Below are 19,649 nucleotides of genomic sequence, written 5' to 3' on the forward strand. Positions count from 1 at the left end.
TACAACTGGCATTGGGTCTATACTTTCAAACGAAAAATCAGGACGAGTGATAACGCTATAGAGAATTGCAATATCACCCTCTGACATCTCTTTGGGTCGAACGTAATTAAACTGCAGTTGTAAGTCTTCATTTTCCATAATAACGAAAAGAATAGCGTGACAATGCTTAAGCCACCATAGACCAATATGTATTTTTGCGAGCCAGAACTGCAAGTAGGAAGTAATATATATCTATGCTTAAATGCGATATAAATCATGTTCGTTTTATATGTTTTGGTAAGCCTTTAATATGAATACAACATACTGAGCGATATTGGGCATATTGACAAATTTTTGTTGCCATGTTTAAAATGAAACACGTGTCTCAAAAACTTATGGCATGAAATGCTAGTTGTAATAGTTGAGATTTGAAAAGCCTTGAATCTTTATTTCCGTCTTAATTCTTCTAATTCTGCATTGTCTTAGTTTATTTAACATAGTGCAATAATAATAATAATAATAATTTTTCAGTTATTTGATTTTAACTACGTAGTTAGCCAGTTTTGCAGGTAATACAGTCCTTCTAGATAAACCAGAAAAACTTTGAGCAAAGGAAAGGATATCCTCCAATCCACGTCAGATCAAAATATAAACAGGAAAATGGTGTCGCTTCAGTTTGATATAAACCCATATAAAGCTTCTTTCAAAATAATAAGTGGCTACGATAAGCAGTTGTAGAGAGAACTGTGATGGAAAAAAAAACGGACGGCCGGACATCATGATCATAATACATAGAGTAAAGAAAGCGAGATATTTTTTAATATAAGTATTCTTCTTTCTATCTTGTCTAAATTACAAATTTCACTTTCCATTATCTTTTCACTTACATTCATTATTATTTATCTTTTTTTTCATTTTGCATTTATTTTTTTTCTCCAAAATAACAAATATAAGATTAAAATCAATTTAAAACCCACTGAAGTTAGGCTGTCCGTGCGAGACTCAAAAGTGTAATCGGTGACATTAAAACCCCTCAGTCAGTCAGTGAGAAAGCGAGAGGTAAATTTTTCGTATTTTACACTCCACTGCAAAAACTACCTTTTATTTATTTCCTTATCGATTATGAAAAACACGAACACACACACCAGTCATCATAAGTAATAATACATATTATTTTGACTTGCTTCCATATGTGGTAAATACTGGCGCGGGAGGGGGTGGTTAAGGTTCTCATACGGACGGCCCTAAAAAAAGTTCCATTTTTGGCTTGGAATATAGTTGAAAGTTGGATTAAAGATCGGTCCAGGTTGGAGAGTTGCTGTGACGATTGGTTTCTTGTGAAGTTGATGTCGGTTTAGAACGAGATAGTTTTTGGGCGACGGTGTGCTCTGGAAGACGCAGATACGAGGGTTACGCTATTGTAAATATTGAACCCCCGGTTTTGTTTATATTATTGTTGACTTATGGGTCCAGCGACTATTTCTATCTTTTGATAATGGTCTTCAGTAACATGGAAGGGAACGACACCTGTCGAAAAGTGTCGACCGGTGTAAATACTGCAACGTGACTGATATATACATGATTTAATCAACATTGTGAAGTCTTAATCCATTATTTAACATCCAGGATAGGTTTCGTCATTTCTATTCTGCAGATCAACATTTCCACTTCACATTGGAATTTTATAAAAATGAAATGACCATTTAAAGAAAAGAATTAACACACATTGTACAAATGACGATTTTTACGAGAACTGTTGTAAATGAAAATGTTCTGTATGGAGTAGCTAAAAGTTTTCTGCTAGGACAGCCTCAATAAAAATACTTGGTACATACACCCTTCAAAGCCCTGAAAGGTGGTATTGACTAACACAATGCATGTCATTAATATGTATTTGCACACTGATACTATATTAATCAATATATGTAAACACTCGTGATAAAAAAACAACAACAAAAATTAAAATAAAATCATTTATGTACTTCGCATCGGCAAATAAAGCCTTCTAATAAACTGACTCCTGGAAATATAGTAGTACGCGAAATGATCAAAACCCGTATTTGCAAATATAGAAGAAATTACGTCATTTTATACCCGTTTTCAACGAAATTGGATCACCGATTCTTATAAATGACTTCTATTTATAAACCGGGAATTTTAATTAACTTGTAGCGATTAGACATTTGACTTTTAACCAGTTGGGATACTAGATTCATTAACGGTAAATCAAATCCTTCATCTAATCTTGTTCTGGCTACTAAAAAACGCCAATTATATTCCAAATTCGTTGTTGTATTTTACACAATAGATACTCATTTCAGTTCAGAGTCATTAAGTTGTCTATTTATTGTTGTTGAGCAACTGCGTATATATTTATGGGGTACACAGACACATATTTCATATCAATAAAGCTCATTGAATTGTCAGAAGTACTTCTTATAAAAAAATATGTCATCATGTTTTTGTTGTTGTTAAATTAAAGTTAGTAATGTAACTGTAAATGATATATTTTATTTGTTTTATTTTGTACAGTATTCAAACAGTGAATATGGAATCCGAAGATTTTGCTAACAACACATTAAAATACTCTTATGTACGTCCCGAGGAGATGTCCGAGGCTGATATCGAAATTTTGCACAGCGCTATCGCTCGACTTGATTTAAAGATTGAAAGTATTAACCCAATACCTGTTACAGAACATCTTCACAGAAATAAATTAGTGGATAAAAAGTTCTACCATAAAATGATTGAAATGGCGTTTACTTTACGAGTTCCTAATCGGGAACTTTGTGAATATTTTATAAAACAAATACCCAAAACCTGTTCCTTAGGAACATTAACGAATGCTTTGCGAGAAACAGGTTACACGAATATTTCTAGAATGACTGTAGAACAGATTATCCTGCCTAACAGTAGCGTTCATAGGATGTGTCGATGTGATACTTCAAATCGGAGAAATGTTCAACAATTTTTCAAAACACTAAAAAGAAAAGTGTGGAATGCAGACTTCGATAACCCTCGCGAACGCCTCCGAACATACGCGATTCAATTAAGTGCCCTGATGAAGAAGGAAACGAACATTCGAAAACAATGTGCAATAGGGGATAAGATTGGGGCAGTTCTGAGCGCGGAAATAGATGCTCATGCAATAACATTTAATGCTGAACTATCTGAGCACTTCCTGTTCAACGAACTGAGAGACCTTATTCCCAAGACGAGTAATACCATAGTCACAGACGTTATTCTCTATGGAAGGTTGGCAAACGCTTGTGCAATAGGGAAACACTTTAATATGGCAGAAAAGTATATACTGAAAGCTAAAAGTTGTTCAGCTTTCATGACACCCTGTTTAGAACTAGCTAACATGGTATACTGTGATGTGTACGTTAAATTGTGGGAATTCGAACAAAACCCAAGCGAAGAAATCCGACAAAGTTTACTTCAGATGGCTGAGGTTGGTGTCCAATGCCTCAGAGAAGAGGAAGAAGAAATTAGACTATTATGGACTCGCATGTTTTTCTTGAGAATGGTATTCTGTATTCTAGGTATCGGAAATAGGGCTACAATTATTCCTAACTGCATCGTTACAGAATCTGGTATTCTTACAGCTAAAGAAATTCTTGCGGTTTTAGGTCAAACATTAGATACCATGGATAAGCGCAGGAGCATGTTTTACTATATTGCACGTGGTCGTCTTTGTGATATAGAAGGCAGTATTGCCCTAGCAGCAAAATATGTTAGAAAGTCATTTGAACTCGCAGACCAAGGAAACTTCAAGGAAAAACCTTTTATTTGTCAGTACATGCAAGAGATCGAAAAACGAGATTGGAAAGTGCTTGACATTTCGAGTACCGAACAAAACCCACCAAGTAACTACTACAGTATGCAGGAAACAGACAATGTCTTTCATGGGCGCACACCAGATATCGATACTGAACCGAAAGAAATTCACATTATCACTGAAGAGTGGCCAGTGATTGATTTGCAACAAGCTCCTCCACTAGATCCTAGAAGCTTTGATACTGATTCAAAACGAAGGGAAATGGACGAAAGTCGCAACCCCGCAACTAACTGTAGCAGAAGTCCAAGAAGGTCGTCATGGGCACTAGTTGAGAGAAAGGGCGAATTTGATGTGGTACCAATGGATCCTCGTCATTGTCTGAGTAAACATCTATCAGGAACGTGGTCTATCGTTGACCCTGCGCCTATGTCACCGCCAGAACCTCTAACTCAAAGCTTGGTCAGTAACTTGATATCACACAACAGAAGTAGGTCCCCAGTTAACGAAGTCATTGAAGTAGCGCATGTATCACAACTTTCTGTTGAACAAAGTCCGAACGAATCATGTTCTTTCTTCAAAATGAAAATCGAATCTTTAGAAGAATCCATTAATGCAACACAAGATGCGAGTAGATCTAATTTGAATAGAAGACAGACTAACGAAATACCAGTTGAAATTCATGCATCTCCAAACGTAAACGGGTCAGGTGAATGGTCCATGATTGACTTACCAGAAGGTATTCCTCTAGAACTTCCAAGTTTGAACAGTTATAAGGCATCTGATAGACGCTTATCATCGATCAACAAAACAGATATAATAGTAGCACAACATACGATTGAACAAAGTTCCAATGAAATAAGTTTCCCTTACTTCGAAATGAAAGCAGAATCATTTGAAGATTCGCAAAAAGAAAACTGTTAAATATATAAAGAACAAAATTAAACGTTTTGTAAATTCAACTTAACTATCTCTGTTTTGATGTGAAACACCTCGAGAATTTTGTTGTTTATTACTAAATTTAGGCTACAGTTTATTAAATAATGATATAAGCAGATTCTCGTTGGAGCTCACAAATGTCACCGAGTGCAGCGAATAAAGCGGTAAACGCATATTGACCCTCAACTAACTTTGAATTTCTTCATAACCAGTACACATTAACCATGCAATGCATTCAACACTGACGAACAAAGAGGAACCTCCTCAAACAATAAGCATCGGCGCAAGAAAATGCGCATTCACGTGGACGTCCCTGTATATATATAAAGCAAAAAAGTTCAATCTTTCGAACTAGGCGTAAATTGACAGATCATGGCTACCACGTAACTAGATTCAAACTTCTTCACTGGCTCAGTTTTTTTTTTTTCCAATTGAGAAGGTATAAATGGTCACAGTTATGTTACTACGACAGATGAATTCATGATAACAAGCGTCGAATTCCAGAACCGGAAGCGTTGTTAGTCTCGGTGACGTCGGAACGTCAGAACAAGGAATCGTCACAAGAGAGACGTTGACTACGACGTCGATTAATCTAAGTGTAATTAATCCAGACGTGTTTAATTTAGCAGTGAAAAATCGTAGATTATCTGCAATATCAGATTGGTTTAATTACAAAAAGAATAGGTAAGAGTTATTCTATTGAATTTGTACCAGTCTTAACCGAAAATTTCGTCCTTATAGCAGATTTACACTCTTGTACAATACTGAACAAAGTACAACTGCGATAAGGAAAGGGCATTTCAAGGTTTAAATGCCTTTACTACGAATCTACGAAGTTAGATGTGTCCTTTAAGAGAACAAAACAACCGTTGCAGCATGTGAGATGCCTCCGTCCAAGAAAATACCTGACATAATATACATATCTTTATAAAGAACTAACACTTTACGATGTTTCATGAGAACTTAGCGAATAATTAATGTAGTACTGTTGCGGATAACGTTACATCGGACGAACGGACAAACACTTAAACCTATATACTAGTACCCCTAGGTACCATAATCTGTTAAACCATTTTTCAACAATTTACATTTACATTGTAGGTATGGGAAAAAAGAAAAACAATAAAACAAAAATCGGGGATATCATCGTTGTTCCCCAGGGGAAAGAGATGAGCCTGAAAGACACCGTAACTTTTCACCACTCCATCGAAAAGTGGCAACTCTCTCAAGAATCCACAAAGACACCCAGTTCAAAATTTCTGCGCAAATTTCTTCAAAAACAAAAAGGTAAGAACAATTAAAATGTATTTGTTATTCAAATTAGTTTTATGAGCAAGTGAATTAAAGGGAACTTTGTCGTGACCAGCCAGGTTAAAATCTGTTCCGACTTCGGTTGGACTTGGACCTGCTAATTTAAAAACAAATCAGCTTAAATCATACAAATAGACCACGAACTTAAAGTGCTTTGACTTTGACAGGTATAGTTTATTATCTGAATTACAGGAAGTAAAACCGTTTACTTCAAGGAATATAGTTGGCCTTCCCTTGTTAAATGAGATGCACTTAGAAGGTAGTGAACTAGACAGCTGACAAGGATCAAATAAGATTCAAATATCTGTGGAATATATCGAAAAAAAAATGAATTTCCTTTTCAATTGTCACCAAGTAATGGCATTCAGTCAATCCCATGAAGTTAACTATTTCATTCACTGTAGTTGTGGGTTGACATGGAGGTGAACATCTATCTATTTTATAGGAGAGCAAAAGAAGATTAAAGTAACAGACACAGTTTTTGTTAGACAACTAGTAGAGGATGTCTTTATTGGTGCATGGGATAATATTAATACAAGAAGAAGACAAAAGATTGAAGAAACTCTAGGAATCCAGTTTCAGAAAACAATAACCAAGATAGGTAAGACTGAAAGGTAAAAGGTACAATTCAGAGGCCAATTAAGACCCATATAAAATAATAACTACATTATGCATGATAAAGAAAACGAATAATTCCTAATTTAGGCATTATTATTATTATTAAAACCAAATAAGCATTGGTATATACCATTAAACAAACACTGTCTATCAAATTTTATGGTTTTGTAGATGAACTTTCCAGACAAGCTGGTGAGAGAGACATCATTGTTGTTGCTGATGTACACAGTGAGGCCAATAAGCAAGAGTTGATGGTAAATTAATGAACACCATTAGTATGTTGAATCATGAAATAGTAAATAGTAGCATTTTTTTCAGATATTAACCTAAAATTCTTTGACATCCAGGTATGGTAATGTGTGTTGCTTTCTGTTGAGTATGACAACATCAGTTAAACTAATCTTTAAATTCCGGATAGATAATGATCTAATTGGGTCACATTTTTTCCAGCATGGTGACCATGTGACCACTAAGGAAGACAGCCAGACACCAGCAGTGAAAAACCTTTGCAACCACGTTTTGTCTCAAACAACTTCTATAGTATTAAAACAGATGGTTACAAATGATTACAACATCAAGGATGACATTATATCAACTGTCAAAATGGAAACTGGTAAGAAAAGTTGATCATTTAATAGGTATATAAACTTCAAACATAGTGATAAGTTATTACTTGATATGCTCCATTTTAATGGACAGTTGTGTGTCCATTCATCTACTAGTGGTTTCCCAATGACGACTTGGAACCAAATAAAGGATTTTATTTAAATTTTGCACAATTTTTCAGTACCATGAACTTGGTCTATCAGACAAAGGAGTGTCAATGGTATGAATTGAAAATGTTCACATGACCTATATGGCTACATGCCTGTGTTGAGGTATACATGTACATGTACCATCATTTTTCCACATTATTTTCAATTATTGATGAAAACCTTTTACATTTTTATGCAATGTAAGTCTCCATTCAATGAAGGCTCCATTTAATTTTCTTCACTTTAAGATTTTTTTATGGGACTTTTAACACTAAAATTGGGGCAGGAGTAACATATATGTTAAATAATTCAATATCAGTTTACCCCTGATTTAAGACAAATAAACAAAATATTAACTTTTCTCTTAGATCAAGTCAAGAGGTATGGAGGTAGTAAAGCAGCCAAAGAAGATGAAGAAATTCTGAAGACTGTAGATGAGAATTCCAAAATCTACCTGGGTCTGGACAAAGAGTACAAGAAAAACAATAAAATGATACGTAAAGAATGGAAGAAATTATTACAAAAAGAAAAGAAAAAGACAAAAGAAGTAAGGAGATCAAAAGAAAAAGGAGTCAAAATGGAGCAGCAGAAGGCAAAATTAGAGAAAAGTAGGTTTATTTAATTTTCCATCAATTTTTAGAAGAAAAAGTAGTAATACATGTAAGTAAATCATACATTTTGATTTATCCTTTTAAATGAAAACTCAAATGAGAGTAAATGTTTTAAAAAATATCTTTATCTTTTTCTGTTACAGCCAGTACTGCTTATAAAATTTACACAGACAACTTTTATGAAATCTACCACAGCTTATAATACTATTCATTTCTTTTCAGAGAGTGCTTTAAGAAGAAACAAAATATCAGACCTAAAATCAGAGCAAACAAGGAGGGATATCAATGATAACCATATTCCAAGCTTATCTCAGGAACTTGCTAAAACAAGTGACACAGACAGAACAGATAGCTATACTGCTATATACATGGTACAGGAAGAGCCAGTGCTGCCAGACTGCTTGACAAAGAGAGCTGTCAACAACACTGATATGGTGTCAGAAACGTGTAACAGTGAAGAGCCTGACACAGCAAGAGTTTCAAGAAATAAGAAAACTAAAACCATTGGAACAAGAATTAGAGGACTCTTTGCATGCTTCTTGTGTTCAAGAAGTGAGAAAATGGATGAGGATTAATTTGCAATCCATCTCATTTAATGAGGAATTACTTCATCTGTTCACTATTTTGTACCATTTATATTTCTTACATTATTATTTATATCACCATGCATCCATATCTTCATCTATCAAACAAATGTATTGTGCCTCTGTATGCATTATTTTTTTTCCAATCAAATTCTTTTACCAAGTAAAAAATCTATGAATCTTTTGATCACTCTAATTTTTTACCATTTTCATACATATTTTTTTGTTACAATTTATTTTATATTTAATTTATAAACCCAAAGTTACCTATCTATTTTTATGCTGTTAATAAATATTATTTTCAGGTTTTGAGTTGTACTATTTTAGCCTACATGTAATGAAAAAAAAAATCATCTACTTTTACAAAAATATTGATAAATCATAGAATAAAAACCTTTAGTAATCATTTACTGAATAAAATGCAATTATTCTTCACATACCATAAATCAACCGATTATATCAGAGGAATCATATTTAAGGCCACCTTGTATAATTTCATGGTTTCAGACCCAAACTCATTTCTTTTTAAGATACTTCCACCTTCATTTTTATGGCTTCAAAAAAGGTAAATACACCTTGAATTTTAAGTTTTAAGGTAGACAGCGAATGTACAAAATCAAAGCCCCATCACTTAATTTTCATGAATAAAAAATGAAAAAAATAGCCCCAAAATCAAGAAATCAACTTTAAATGGCCTAACTTTCAAATAATACATAACAATAATATTAAAAATCACATTCAAATAAACGAATCAAACAACATACTATTGCACAAGAAATAAAGTTTCTACTGTTCCTCAGTCCTTCATAGATTGTACCAAATCAACTAAAGAAATAGCCAGCTCGTAGTCATGGAAACCTTCAGGTAAATAATTGGCCACATGCTGTAATAGATTGGCTATATCCTGTACTTCTACATCAGGCTCAGATAATTTTTCTGGTCTCTATATAAAAAGAAAAAACAGACCATTCAAGAAGAAAAATCTTGTCTACCAACACACTGGGAAAAGACAACCATAAATATTGATAAAGCATCTCTTGTCCACTGTCAAGCTTTCAGGAATGTGGGTCATGACTACCATATTTTCTAGGGAAACTTATTTTGGCGTATTTAAGTGGTCTTTCTAAAAACACCATAATAAATTCTGTGAAATGTTCATTCTGAGCTTAAGTACTTAGTATACAATTTAGCATCCACCAAACAGTACAAAAAAAATTGTAAAAACTTTCTCGGTTTATTCTGCCTCAAATTTACAAAATTTTACACCTGCCATCTGGTAATTATTTAATTTCTGGCAAATCTTTATCTATTACTTAATTCTAGGCACAATTAAATCAAATTTTAAAAATATATTTCTGATGTTTGCCAAAAGCAAAACGTGCTACTTGAGAAATCAAAATTTTCTTCACAAAAAAATACATGGGAAAATAAGACCCAGCTATCAAGTAAATGAAAAGATGCTCAAAACACTTAAACATAACATACCATGTCCCTCAACCAAGAAGACAATGCAGGAGATACATTTGTAAGCAGTGAGGCTCCTAATGATTTATTCTTCACCAACACTTGATGAGCAGTCCTACATCCAGCTATAGATAACAACTCTGCACCCATAGATTCACGATCATTTACAGTTGTAAGTATCTGTTAGAGTTAAAGAAGATCATTCATATATAAGTCTCATGGTTTGCTCCCTGGTTTCTATTTTCAACACTTGCCCCATATATTAACACAAATGACTTTTTGTAGCACCAAAGCTGAAGTCTTAACAAATAAAAAAGCAAAATAATTGAAATCTAAGGATGAAATAATTTGAACATTTCAATTCCCACAACCTTGTTTTTAAGGTTTTTTTTATAGTCCATTTCAAATAAATGTCTTAAACCAATTAAGCAATATACATGAATTGGAAAAAAAACCAACTTAAACAAAAAAGTTTTAAATATTTTAAATACTGTAAACATTATTTTTCGTGGTGTATTTATTTTGGCTGTTTTCCATTGGACTGAAAAGTAATGATTTTTGACACTAGATAAACCTTTAACAATTTTTGAAACTATGAAAATTCATACTCACAAATGTATTCATTTAACAGAATCGGTGAAAATTAGCAACCATGAAAAAAAATTACATTTACAGTAACATCACTTAAAGATCTCTGAATTACTGCATTCCCCTTATTTTTTTGTTTCGTTTTTTCATTCATTTTGCTCTACAGCATACCTCTTCTGCCTTTTTATCATATCCACATGAGTATAGCTCAATTACATGATGTCTTTTAAAGTAGTCTAAATCCAGACCAAAGTCCTTGGCTAGCTCTAGAACTAGTTTACACCAGTTTCTGAGTGGTTTATACTGTATTTGACTAGAATCTGGAAATGGTGAAGATTCCTCCATTACTTCTCTTTCACCAATTTGTACTGTACAGGTTATGACCCTTGAGAGAAACTGGAAAAAATAAGAAACACTTTGAGAATACTACAACACTAACAACAGAACTGCAATGTTTTCCTGATGTGGTGTACAGGAAGGAGACTTTGTTTAAGTTACCATAACTACCATACACTTGATAAATCAAGATCTGTGAACACACACTACAAAATACCCCAACCACAATTTTACACTTGAACAAGAAAAATGTGAAATTGGATTATCTCCCATTACAAGTGTCACACAATTTTCCATTCTTCATATTAAATCTACATAAATATTAAGTTTGATCACAATCTATTTATGGATAAGGTAAGAGATATGGTTACAAAAATAAATGGAAAGACACACAGACAGATAATTATGAAATTCTTTCCAAACTTGTTTATAATTAATTCTCATCAACAAAATCTACTATTTCTATTTTTCATTCTAACAGTGAGATATAATTAGAATTATATTTATGAACATGTCTTTTTCAATACATATTGATTTTATGTAAAAGAACAAGATCTACACCTCCTAAAAAATAAATTTAAACAATACAATTTTATTTTGTGACCTTGACATCAAACCTGTGGCAATGAAAACCAGTAGGATTAAAAATTGTCCTTGGGACTAAAGGTCAAATTTGCTGGAGGTTATTTGGAGAATTTGGATCTAAGCTGTTATAGTGGGATTCTGTTATGCATCTTGGGGCTTCATATTTTGGGTATTTGAATTATCAGGTGCGGATCCACGATTCAAGTTTAGGGGGGCGTTAATTTAATTAAATGCCGTGCAAAGCAAGACAAAAAATATTATGGGGGGAAACTTGTGAAATTTTTTTTCTTGCCGATTTATTGGGGGCGTATGCTGGTAAGCCAGTGCTTAGATCCATGCCTGATTATTGACATGTAAACCTACCTGTTTTCTTGAATTAGTAATACCCTGGTCAACATTCTGTGATGGTAACAATGGATGTTCATCAAATGCCTTGAAGAAACTATTTTTACCCTATAAAAACATAAATTGTAGGTGACACAGATTCTTCAAAATGAAAACCAGTTACATACGGTTTAAAATATGCATAATAAAACAATGTTGTTTTATAATTATATTCTATTAATTCAGAAATAACTTTGCAAAAAATGTAACTTGCTTGTTATTGAAACAATTAAAGTCACATTATATAATTCTTAACATTGAGCAAGCAATCACTTACCAAAATTCCAAGTTTGAACTTTTAAAAATTACTAATACAAAAGAAACTCACAGTAAGTTTGAATTAACATTATACATTTTAATGTAAAAAATTCCAAAAAAAAAAAAAAAAAAATCCCCCAAAATATGCTAATAATGCCACTCCTGTATTGATTCAATGTACGTAAAAAACATTTTTTGCAAAATTCTGGGTCAAATTAATAATAGATCATAATGAAAATACTGATAAAAAAATAATAATCAACAATCTTTGAGGTGAAGGTCAAAACTTACCTTAGAGTCGAACAGAGATATGACCTTGACACTCTTCAGGTTAAAAGTCAGAACAGCTAACATTATTGATGATAAATGATAATGATGTCTTATCAAACCATAGTTTGTAGTCTTCTGTTCAACAGCTAGTTCTACTAATGATGTCGGACCCCTAATGTCCTGCCATAGTGGTTCTATATTAAAGACAGGGACTTCATTTGCTTCACAATTTGCCTGTAAATTTAATTGGAAGGAAATGAACGCAATAAGATTATAAATAGTGTTTTCATCACAAAATATGTAGCTAGTGATAAAACTACAAAATTTTTAATTTTTTTTACCTTGAGAGTAATAAGAGTTTGCAATTTAATGTAAATTTTGCAACATATATGAAATGTTGCAATTAGACCCTTATCTGTATCCTGTTCAATATGTATGGGATTACAATCTACCTTCATTTAGACCAAACAATCTTGTTCACAGAGCACAGGAGCCAAGCTTATTAACATGCATAGTAAAACAAATTACCTCCATTAATATGTCAATAAATTCTGTAACTGCATCCATAAAATCTACCATTTTTCCTTCACTTATCCCAACTTCCTGGAAATAAGCAGTAAATTTTCATTTTTGTTAATTACAATACACTTATACTGTTGGGAATAAATACATTTAACATAACAAATGTATTTCTAAAAGTTGTTTGGTTCAATTCATAACTGAAGACTTCCTTTCCGTAATTTTGGGTTTGTTTTCTACGGGTTTTTATATGTTATTTTCTATGTTTCTTTTTGGTTTTCTATGATTTTTTGTGGTTTTTGTTTCTGTTTTTTTGAAGTAGTGAGAAATAATCTTTCACTAGGAATTAAACTGTACCTTTCTAGTGAGCCTATCTTTTGGAACTTTGCCAACCTAAAAATATTAAATATAAATTTGTGTCTTAAAGAACAAAAACAACAAAACATGTACTATTTCCTTGTCAGTAAAACTACAACAGCATCGAATGTAAAACCAATAATTTTTAACAATATAAGAATTAATATTTGAAATAGTTGAATTAGTTTTTGTATTTCAAGAAATTTGTTCATTAACATGTGAATTTTTCACTCTAATTTCATTGGTAATAAAAGAACAGCGTTCCAATTTCCCGCACGGAAAAAAAAGTTTGGAAAACTTTAAATTCATTGAAATTTTCTAAGTCCAAGGGCCATAACTTCCATAAAAATCAATCAGCAGTAACCAAAGTCAAACTTAATCTGTAACTTCTCCCAGTAAGACTACATACAAAATATAAAATCAATTGGTAAAATCATTACCAAAAAAAAGTGCAGAAAACTGTAAATTCACTAAAAATTTCTAAGTCCAAGGTCCATAACTTCCGTAAAAATCATTCAACCATAACCAAAGTCAATCTTAATCTGTAACTCTTCATGATAAGGCCACATACCACAAACAAACTTATAGTAAAAGCATAACAAAAAAAGTGTGGAAAATGCGGGCAGACGGACGACACAAAAATACTGCAATTTCAAAATATAATATATATAATTGAATTAAATGTGCTAAAGTACATGTACATAAATCTCCATAATAAATTCCATAGACATTTTTTTCCCTGTAATAAAATATCTATTTTATACTTCTTCTCTCCCCATGAGTTTTTATCACATGTTCTCACCAATACAGCAAAATTAAACATATTTTTCATTAATTAATGGTATAGGGTATTCAAACAATTTGATTTCCCAATAATCTTTTACTTCTTGATAGCTCTGTCCAAACAGTTCAGTATTTCTACAGAATTTTTCTCATTTAGTTACCTTTTCCATCAGTAGTGCAGCAGACTGAAATCTCTTGGCAATAAACATACTCCACATCATAACTCCTACTCCTGTAAAACCATAGTTAAAGATGAAACAGTCATACATAAAGTGGACAGGAAAAATAATTCAAAACAATATACCTTAGGAATTATTATGCCTAGTATTCAGGTAAGTGGACCTGATAATGGTATTTTACGACAATCCATGTTTCTGGCCATATTTGACGAAGATGATCTGTAAAATCCTGAACTTTGTGAAAATTTTAACATAGGTACAATGGAGAGCTTTAAAATCTGCAGCAGGTAATATGAAGTCAAAACTAGTAGAACATATGTAGAATCCTCTGGTAATGACATGAATTTAGTGAACATAACACATTCATAAGGGTATAGATAAGATTATGAGAAAATACCAATTTGGGTACTATATACTTAAATACCATATAATTTGTTATCTATAGTCACTGTCCAAACAGTGGTATTAATATAATTATTGTTATATATAGAAAACATACATGTAGTGAAAAATATGTTTATCAGGATTAAACAGAAATTCCATGATTTTCTTATAGCTATTCTCAATTGTAGGACTGTATCCTTTTATTTTCAAATTTTACAATGTTAGGTGGCAATTTTTTCACTCAATCATTTTCAGTATTTTCCATTTTCTAACTGTCAAAGTACAAAAAGTTATACTCATAAAAAGTTATTCAAACTGTCATATACTCACCATGTCTTAAAACTGCATTTTGGACAAGCTTCAAGTAATCTGTAGACAGCTTCAAATTATGTACTAACTGGAATATACCAGATGTAAATTGCAATTTAATAACAGCAATAAAAGAAAAAGAAGAAAATTTATGCAGAAATGTTTCTGAACCAACTGAAACCACAGCAATTTCAGTGAGAGGATAGAACTTACAGCTCTTCCCAAATTAATTAATTTTAAATGAATCACCATGGTTACAAATTTATGTAAATATATTTTACTAGCTAAATCAAAATAATGAAATTGCATGACTGATCACTCTAGGTATACCTCCACTAGTACAGGAAGTTGATATTGAACAGAAATCACAGTCGTTTACTTCGTAAACCCTATCGATATAAAGCCTCACATCAAATTTAAAATCAATTCATCTAGTTGAAACAGACATTTTTGTGATTTAAATTTTCTCTATCATTCCATAGAGTGAAAAAATGGCTAAGTCCCACAAATCAGGAGTTAATCTTGAACAGCACTGAAAATTGCTTACAATGCCCCAGCTATATAAATCCACACACCAAATTTGAAATCAATCAATCCATTGGGAGCCAAGATAATCACGACTGAATTCGGACGGAGGGAATGATGGACAGACAAGGTGATTCCATTATATCACTCACTTGTACAGTGGAGTATAAATAATTTAAGGCCACATCAAGTTAATTAATAGATTCTCATCCACAAGCAACTAAAAAAATGGGGCAGGTGGGAGGATTTTATCTTTAATTTATTATTTTTCCGAGATTTGTAAAATCTTATTCCCACTGACGAATTTGTTAAAGAAATCTTGGATATGTGTACTTTTGGTTATGTTTGTTCCATACTAGGGATTTAATTCTTTAATTCCCCCTATAATGAAACGAACTACAAAAACCATCCTGAGATCTGGCGAAAAAATATCAAAATATTCTGTAAACATACAACACGTTACTTGTTTTTTTTACCAGAAGTCTATAGTATTGTGTATAAGTAGAGTTGTGACGGATATGGACATAAAAGAAATAAAGAAATTTGAACCAACATAAAAAAATCAAAAATAACAAATTTGGGGTGGGCCCTTTTGAGTAGGGATGGGAATGAGAATCTACATATTAACTTGATGTGGCCTAAATCGTAAGTATTATAAAACATACAGGGATCAGAAAACAAACTGGGGACTTAACCTAATTTTCATTCCTAAAAGTGGACTATCACAAGAGACAAGTAACAAAGTAGGCAGTCATTATATTGAAGATAAAAGTTTAACCAAAAAAAAAAAAAAAAAGAAGAGATAAAAAAAAGAAAAAAAGAAAAAAAGAAAAAAAAAATTTAAGAGAAAACAGGAAAAGAATGAGTGAACTGTTTGAGCACTGCTTCAATGTTTTAGTGAGTAAATCTCTTTGTTTGTAATACTGTCCAGGGAGTTAGTGAATAAATCTCTTTGTTTGTAATACTGTCCAGGGAGTAAGTGAGTAAATCTCTTTGTAATACTGTCCAGGGAGTTAGTGAGTAAATCTCTTTGTCTGTAATACTGTCCAGGGAGTAACTGAGTAAATCTCTTTGTAATACTGTCCAGGGAATTAGTGAGTAAATCTCTTTGTAATACTGTCCAGGGAGTTAGTGAGTAAACCTCTTTGCTTGTAATACTGTCCACGGAGTTAGTGAGTAAATCTCTTTGTAATACTGTCCATGGAGTTAGTGAGTATACCTCTTTGTAATACTGTCCATGGAGTTAGTGAGTAAACCTTTTTGTTTGCAATACTGTCCAGGGAGTTAGTGAGTCAACCTCTTTGTAATACTGTTTAGGGAGTTAATCATTTCAATTAAATATCAGTCTCACTGTGTGTAGCATTATCTTGACAGGTTAAACATGAAGTTGCACAGGTTGTCCTGCTAAGGATAGCCAAACTCATACAGGAAGTTAATATTATGCAGCAAGTAAAATCTCTAACAATGTATGCCCCTTCTATAAAAAGCAACAAACCAAATTTAAAACCAATCCATTGGGAGCAGAGATTTTTTGTGATGAAATTTCCTCTTTAACCATATACTGAAAATGGCACAAAGCCCCACGAAACAGGAAATTGTTACTGTACAGTAATAATAAAGTTGATAATTGTGACCAAATTCAGACTGAGAGACAGACTGAATAAGTGATCCCAATATACCACCCACTCATTGTGAGGGGGTTAAAAATTAATAGCATACCTCTGGGTCATTGTACCAATATACAGCATTCTCCCAAGATGTGTTAGCATATAGGACATCATTTTCTAAACTGTGAACAAATCTCTGTTGGAGAGACTCTAAATATTCTAAAATGGAGAATAAACACGATGAGTGCATTGCAACTATCTTTATTATTCTTGGGACTGTATAAAGTGGGATTCACATAGTATTCTGCAAAAAGTTATGAAGATATATTGTAGCTAAATAGTGTCACTATTTAGAAAAATCAAAGTGTCATGATAATATTGTCATGATGATTTTTTCACAACAGATTCTAATCAAACTAAATGAAAAACAATAAAAATCAGAAGTTGAATCAAAGTGATAACAGACAGCAATATTTCATTCGCAAAAAGTATTATCAATTTATATTACAGAATTAATTACCTTTAACTATGTTTTGAAAATTATATATTTTATCTTATACGAATTCTGACATATTCCCTTTTATAAGACCAAAAGCATATAATTCGCATCACTGAACACATTAGCATACAACAACAAATCCAACACAGCATTCATAAATACCTAGAAAATTATACAAGAGAATGTTGGATAAAGAAGATAGGCTGTATAGTGAAGTTCAACAAAAAATCTTCAGTTTTAAGAAAGTTTCATTACTAGACAAAGAGCTATGCGAAGCATGCAAAAATGATAATATTTCAATTTCTAATTATCACAGAAAATGTTAGTAGGAAGTATGATTTAAGAAATAATTGGTCTCAAATCTTTAATAATTTGATACCTCTTTCTGAAATGAAAATTGAATTCATCTTTTAATGAATAAATGGCACTACATCTTTTAATCTTATAATTAATCCATCTTATGTTTGATTTTTTATTATATAACATTTAAAATATGGATTTGTACTCAGTGCAAAGTGATATGCATTAATTCCCTTTAGTTTTATTTGACTTGAACTCATGCTTATTGCATATATAATAATAAATATTATCCTAAATATATACCATCATTATCTATCCACTATTAGTTTCACCGATTCCTTTACCTTTGATTTTACTTAGAGTTGTGACCTTTGTATCTTGACCTGTGTCCTGAATTTCTTGACCTTCATCTTCAATCTCCATGGTGTCGGACAAAGAAACAAACCTGACAATGTCACTTGGATGTAGACCAGTTTTGGCAATGTACTTTGCTACTATCTCAGATATTGATCCTGTACAAACAAATATGCAAATGTAAAATTTTACAGTTTGTTTATTATTCTTTTATTCCTTGCCTACAGAGTTTTAATGTTTTACTGTGAGGAAATTCAAAACTTACATTTATGAAATATCTTTATGTGATTTGTACAATCTGGGATTATCACAGTAGTAAAAATTTTGAGATTTCATTGGAATTCAAATTATGCTGCATAAAATGATTATTTATAAAAATTAAAAAAAAAAAACACTTACACAAAGAAATAGTTTAAATGAATAAAATATTCTTCCTCTAAACCTATATTTAAACTTATATAATAAGTTTCATTACACCCCGTTTGATTAAGTCCAGATGTAAAAGATCCAAGTTCTTTCATACAGTTTTCAACTAGCATCTGTCACCCGTTAATTCTGATCATATAAAGTACATGTAAATTTCAATGGAATTCATTGTTAATTATTTCTATACTTCTTTGCCATCTTTCATTTAAGAAACAGAGGTACAGATTGGTTGTGACATATACCTCTACCACATTCCATCAGTTTGTAATGGCTTGGTTGAAACACTTACCTCTACCACCTTCCATCAGTTTTGTAACAGAGACTGGGATTGGTTGAGAAACATCATCTGCTCTCTGAAGACCAAGAAGGCTACACAGAGACAGAACATCCTCTAACTGCTTGACTAACTGGTCCCACCTCTGTAAGTCAACAGAACTACACTGTGTTGTTAGTACACTGGATTCTGTGTCAGCATCAGGATCCTAGAAACAATTAATCAATCAGAAGATAAACCATTTTACTGCTTTTAAATTTTATACATGGCATTGTTCATTTTTGTCAAATCAAGCTAAATGTACACTTTCACATATATTTATATGACGTAAATAGTACATGACCAAAAAGTGTAGCTGAAACATTGCATTAAAATAAAATTTTTCTAGAACCTTCCAAAAAACAAAAAGAACAGCTTGTATAATGGATCATACTGACTTTTTGAAGCCAAATTTACACCATGTTAAATATATAAATAAATAAATGTATTCAGAATATTTTTGATGAAACAGTTGAAATACTTGTACTTTGCTGTGAAAAAAATAATATGGGCAGGTAACTGGAAGCACCAAATATTTCTTTTTCCTAAGAAGCCATTCACTGACAAAAATGACTTTTTTGTCATGTCAGATAAGAAATAATTCCTGGATGCCAGGTTTTATGCTTATTTTTAA

The 19,649-nt window shown here is 32.2% G+C and overlaps 3 protein-coding genes across 3 annotated transcripts in view; 2 read left to right on the forward strand and 1 right to left on the reverse strand.

Moving 5' to 3' along the window:
* The first annotated feature begins 1,935 nt into the window (after positions 1 to 1,935).
* LOC148625066 (uncharacterized) lies at positions 1,936 to 5,385 on the forward strand. Its single transcript, XM_088568309.1, has 2 exons — positions 1,936 to 2,200; positions 2,512 to 5,385. The coding sequence occupies exon 2, from the start codon at positions 2,528 to 2,530 to the stop codon at positions 4,679 to 4,681; it is 2,154 nt and encodes a 717-aa protein (XP_088424435.1). The 5' UTR covers positions 1,936 to 2,200; positions 2,512 to 2,527; the 3' UTR covers positions 4,682 to 5,385.
* Positions 5,244 to 8,880, forward strand: LOC148625067 (uncharacterized). Its single transcript, XM_088568311.1, has 7 exons — positions 5,244 to 5,380; positions 5,798 to 5,983; positions 6,453 to 6,608; positions 6,797 to 6,879; positions 7,076 to 7,238; positions 7,749 to 7,988; positions 8,214 to 8,880. Exons 2-7 carry the CDS (start codon positions 5,800 to 5,802, stop codon positions 8,564 to 8,566), a joined length of 1,179 nt encoding a protein of 392 aa, XP_088424437.1. The 5' UTR covers positions 5,244 to 5,380; positions 5,798 to 5,799; the 3' UTR covers positions 8,567 to 8,880.
* An 86-nt stretch (positions 8,881 to 8,966) lies between these two features.
* Positions 8,967 to 19,649, reverse strand: part of LOC148625068 (rab3 GTPase-activating protein non-catalytic subunit-like) — a 29,690-nt gene continuing 19,007 nt past the window's right edge. The window contains exons 23-34 of the mRNA XM_088568306.1: positions 18,992 to 19,184; positions 18,267 to 18,434; positions 17,236 to 17,342; positions 15,013 to 15,079; positions 14,281 to 14,351; positions 13,337 to 13,372; positions 12,989 to 13,063; positions 12,482 to 12,694; positions 11,912 to 12,001; positions 10,799 to 11,023; positions 10,061 to 10,219; positions 8,967 to 9,518 (exon numbers count right to left, since the gene is read on the reverse strand). Of these exons, the coding sequence (XP_088424432.1) occupies positions 9,372 to 9,518; positions 10,061 to 10,219; positions 10,799 to 11,023; positions 11,912 to 12,001; positions 12,482 to 12,694; positions 12,989 to 13,063; positions 13,337 to 13,372; positions 14,281 to 14,351; positions 15,013 to 15,079; positions 17,236 to 17,342; positions 18,267 to 18,434; positions 18,992 to 19,184 (1,551 nt within the window). The 3' untranslated portion in view covers positions 8,967 to 9,371. The remainder of the gene's footprint in view (positions 9,519 to 10,060; positions 10,220 to 10,798; positions 11,024 to 11,911; positions 12,002 to 12,481; positions 12,695 to 12,988; positions 13,064 to 13,336; positions 13,373 to 14,280; positions 14,352 to 15,012; positions 15,080 to 17,235; positions 17,343 to 18,266; positions 18,435 to 18,991; positions 19,185 to 19,649) is intronic.

Source organism: Perna viridis, chromosome 2 (assembly GCF_037379345.1).
Source record: "Perna viridis isolate PV_CMFRI_1.1 ecotype Kerala chromosome 2, ASM3737934v1, whole genome shotgun sequence".
NCBI classification, from domain to species: domain Eukaryota; kingdom Metazoa; phylum Mollusca; class Bivalvia; order Mytilida; family Mytilidae; genus Perna; species Perna viridis.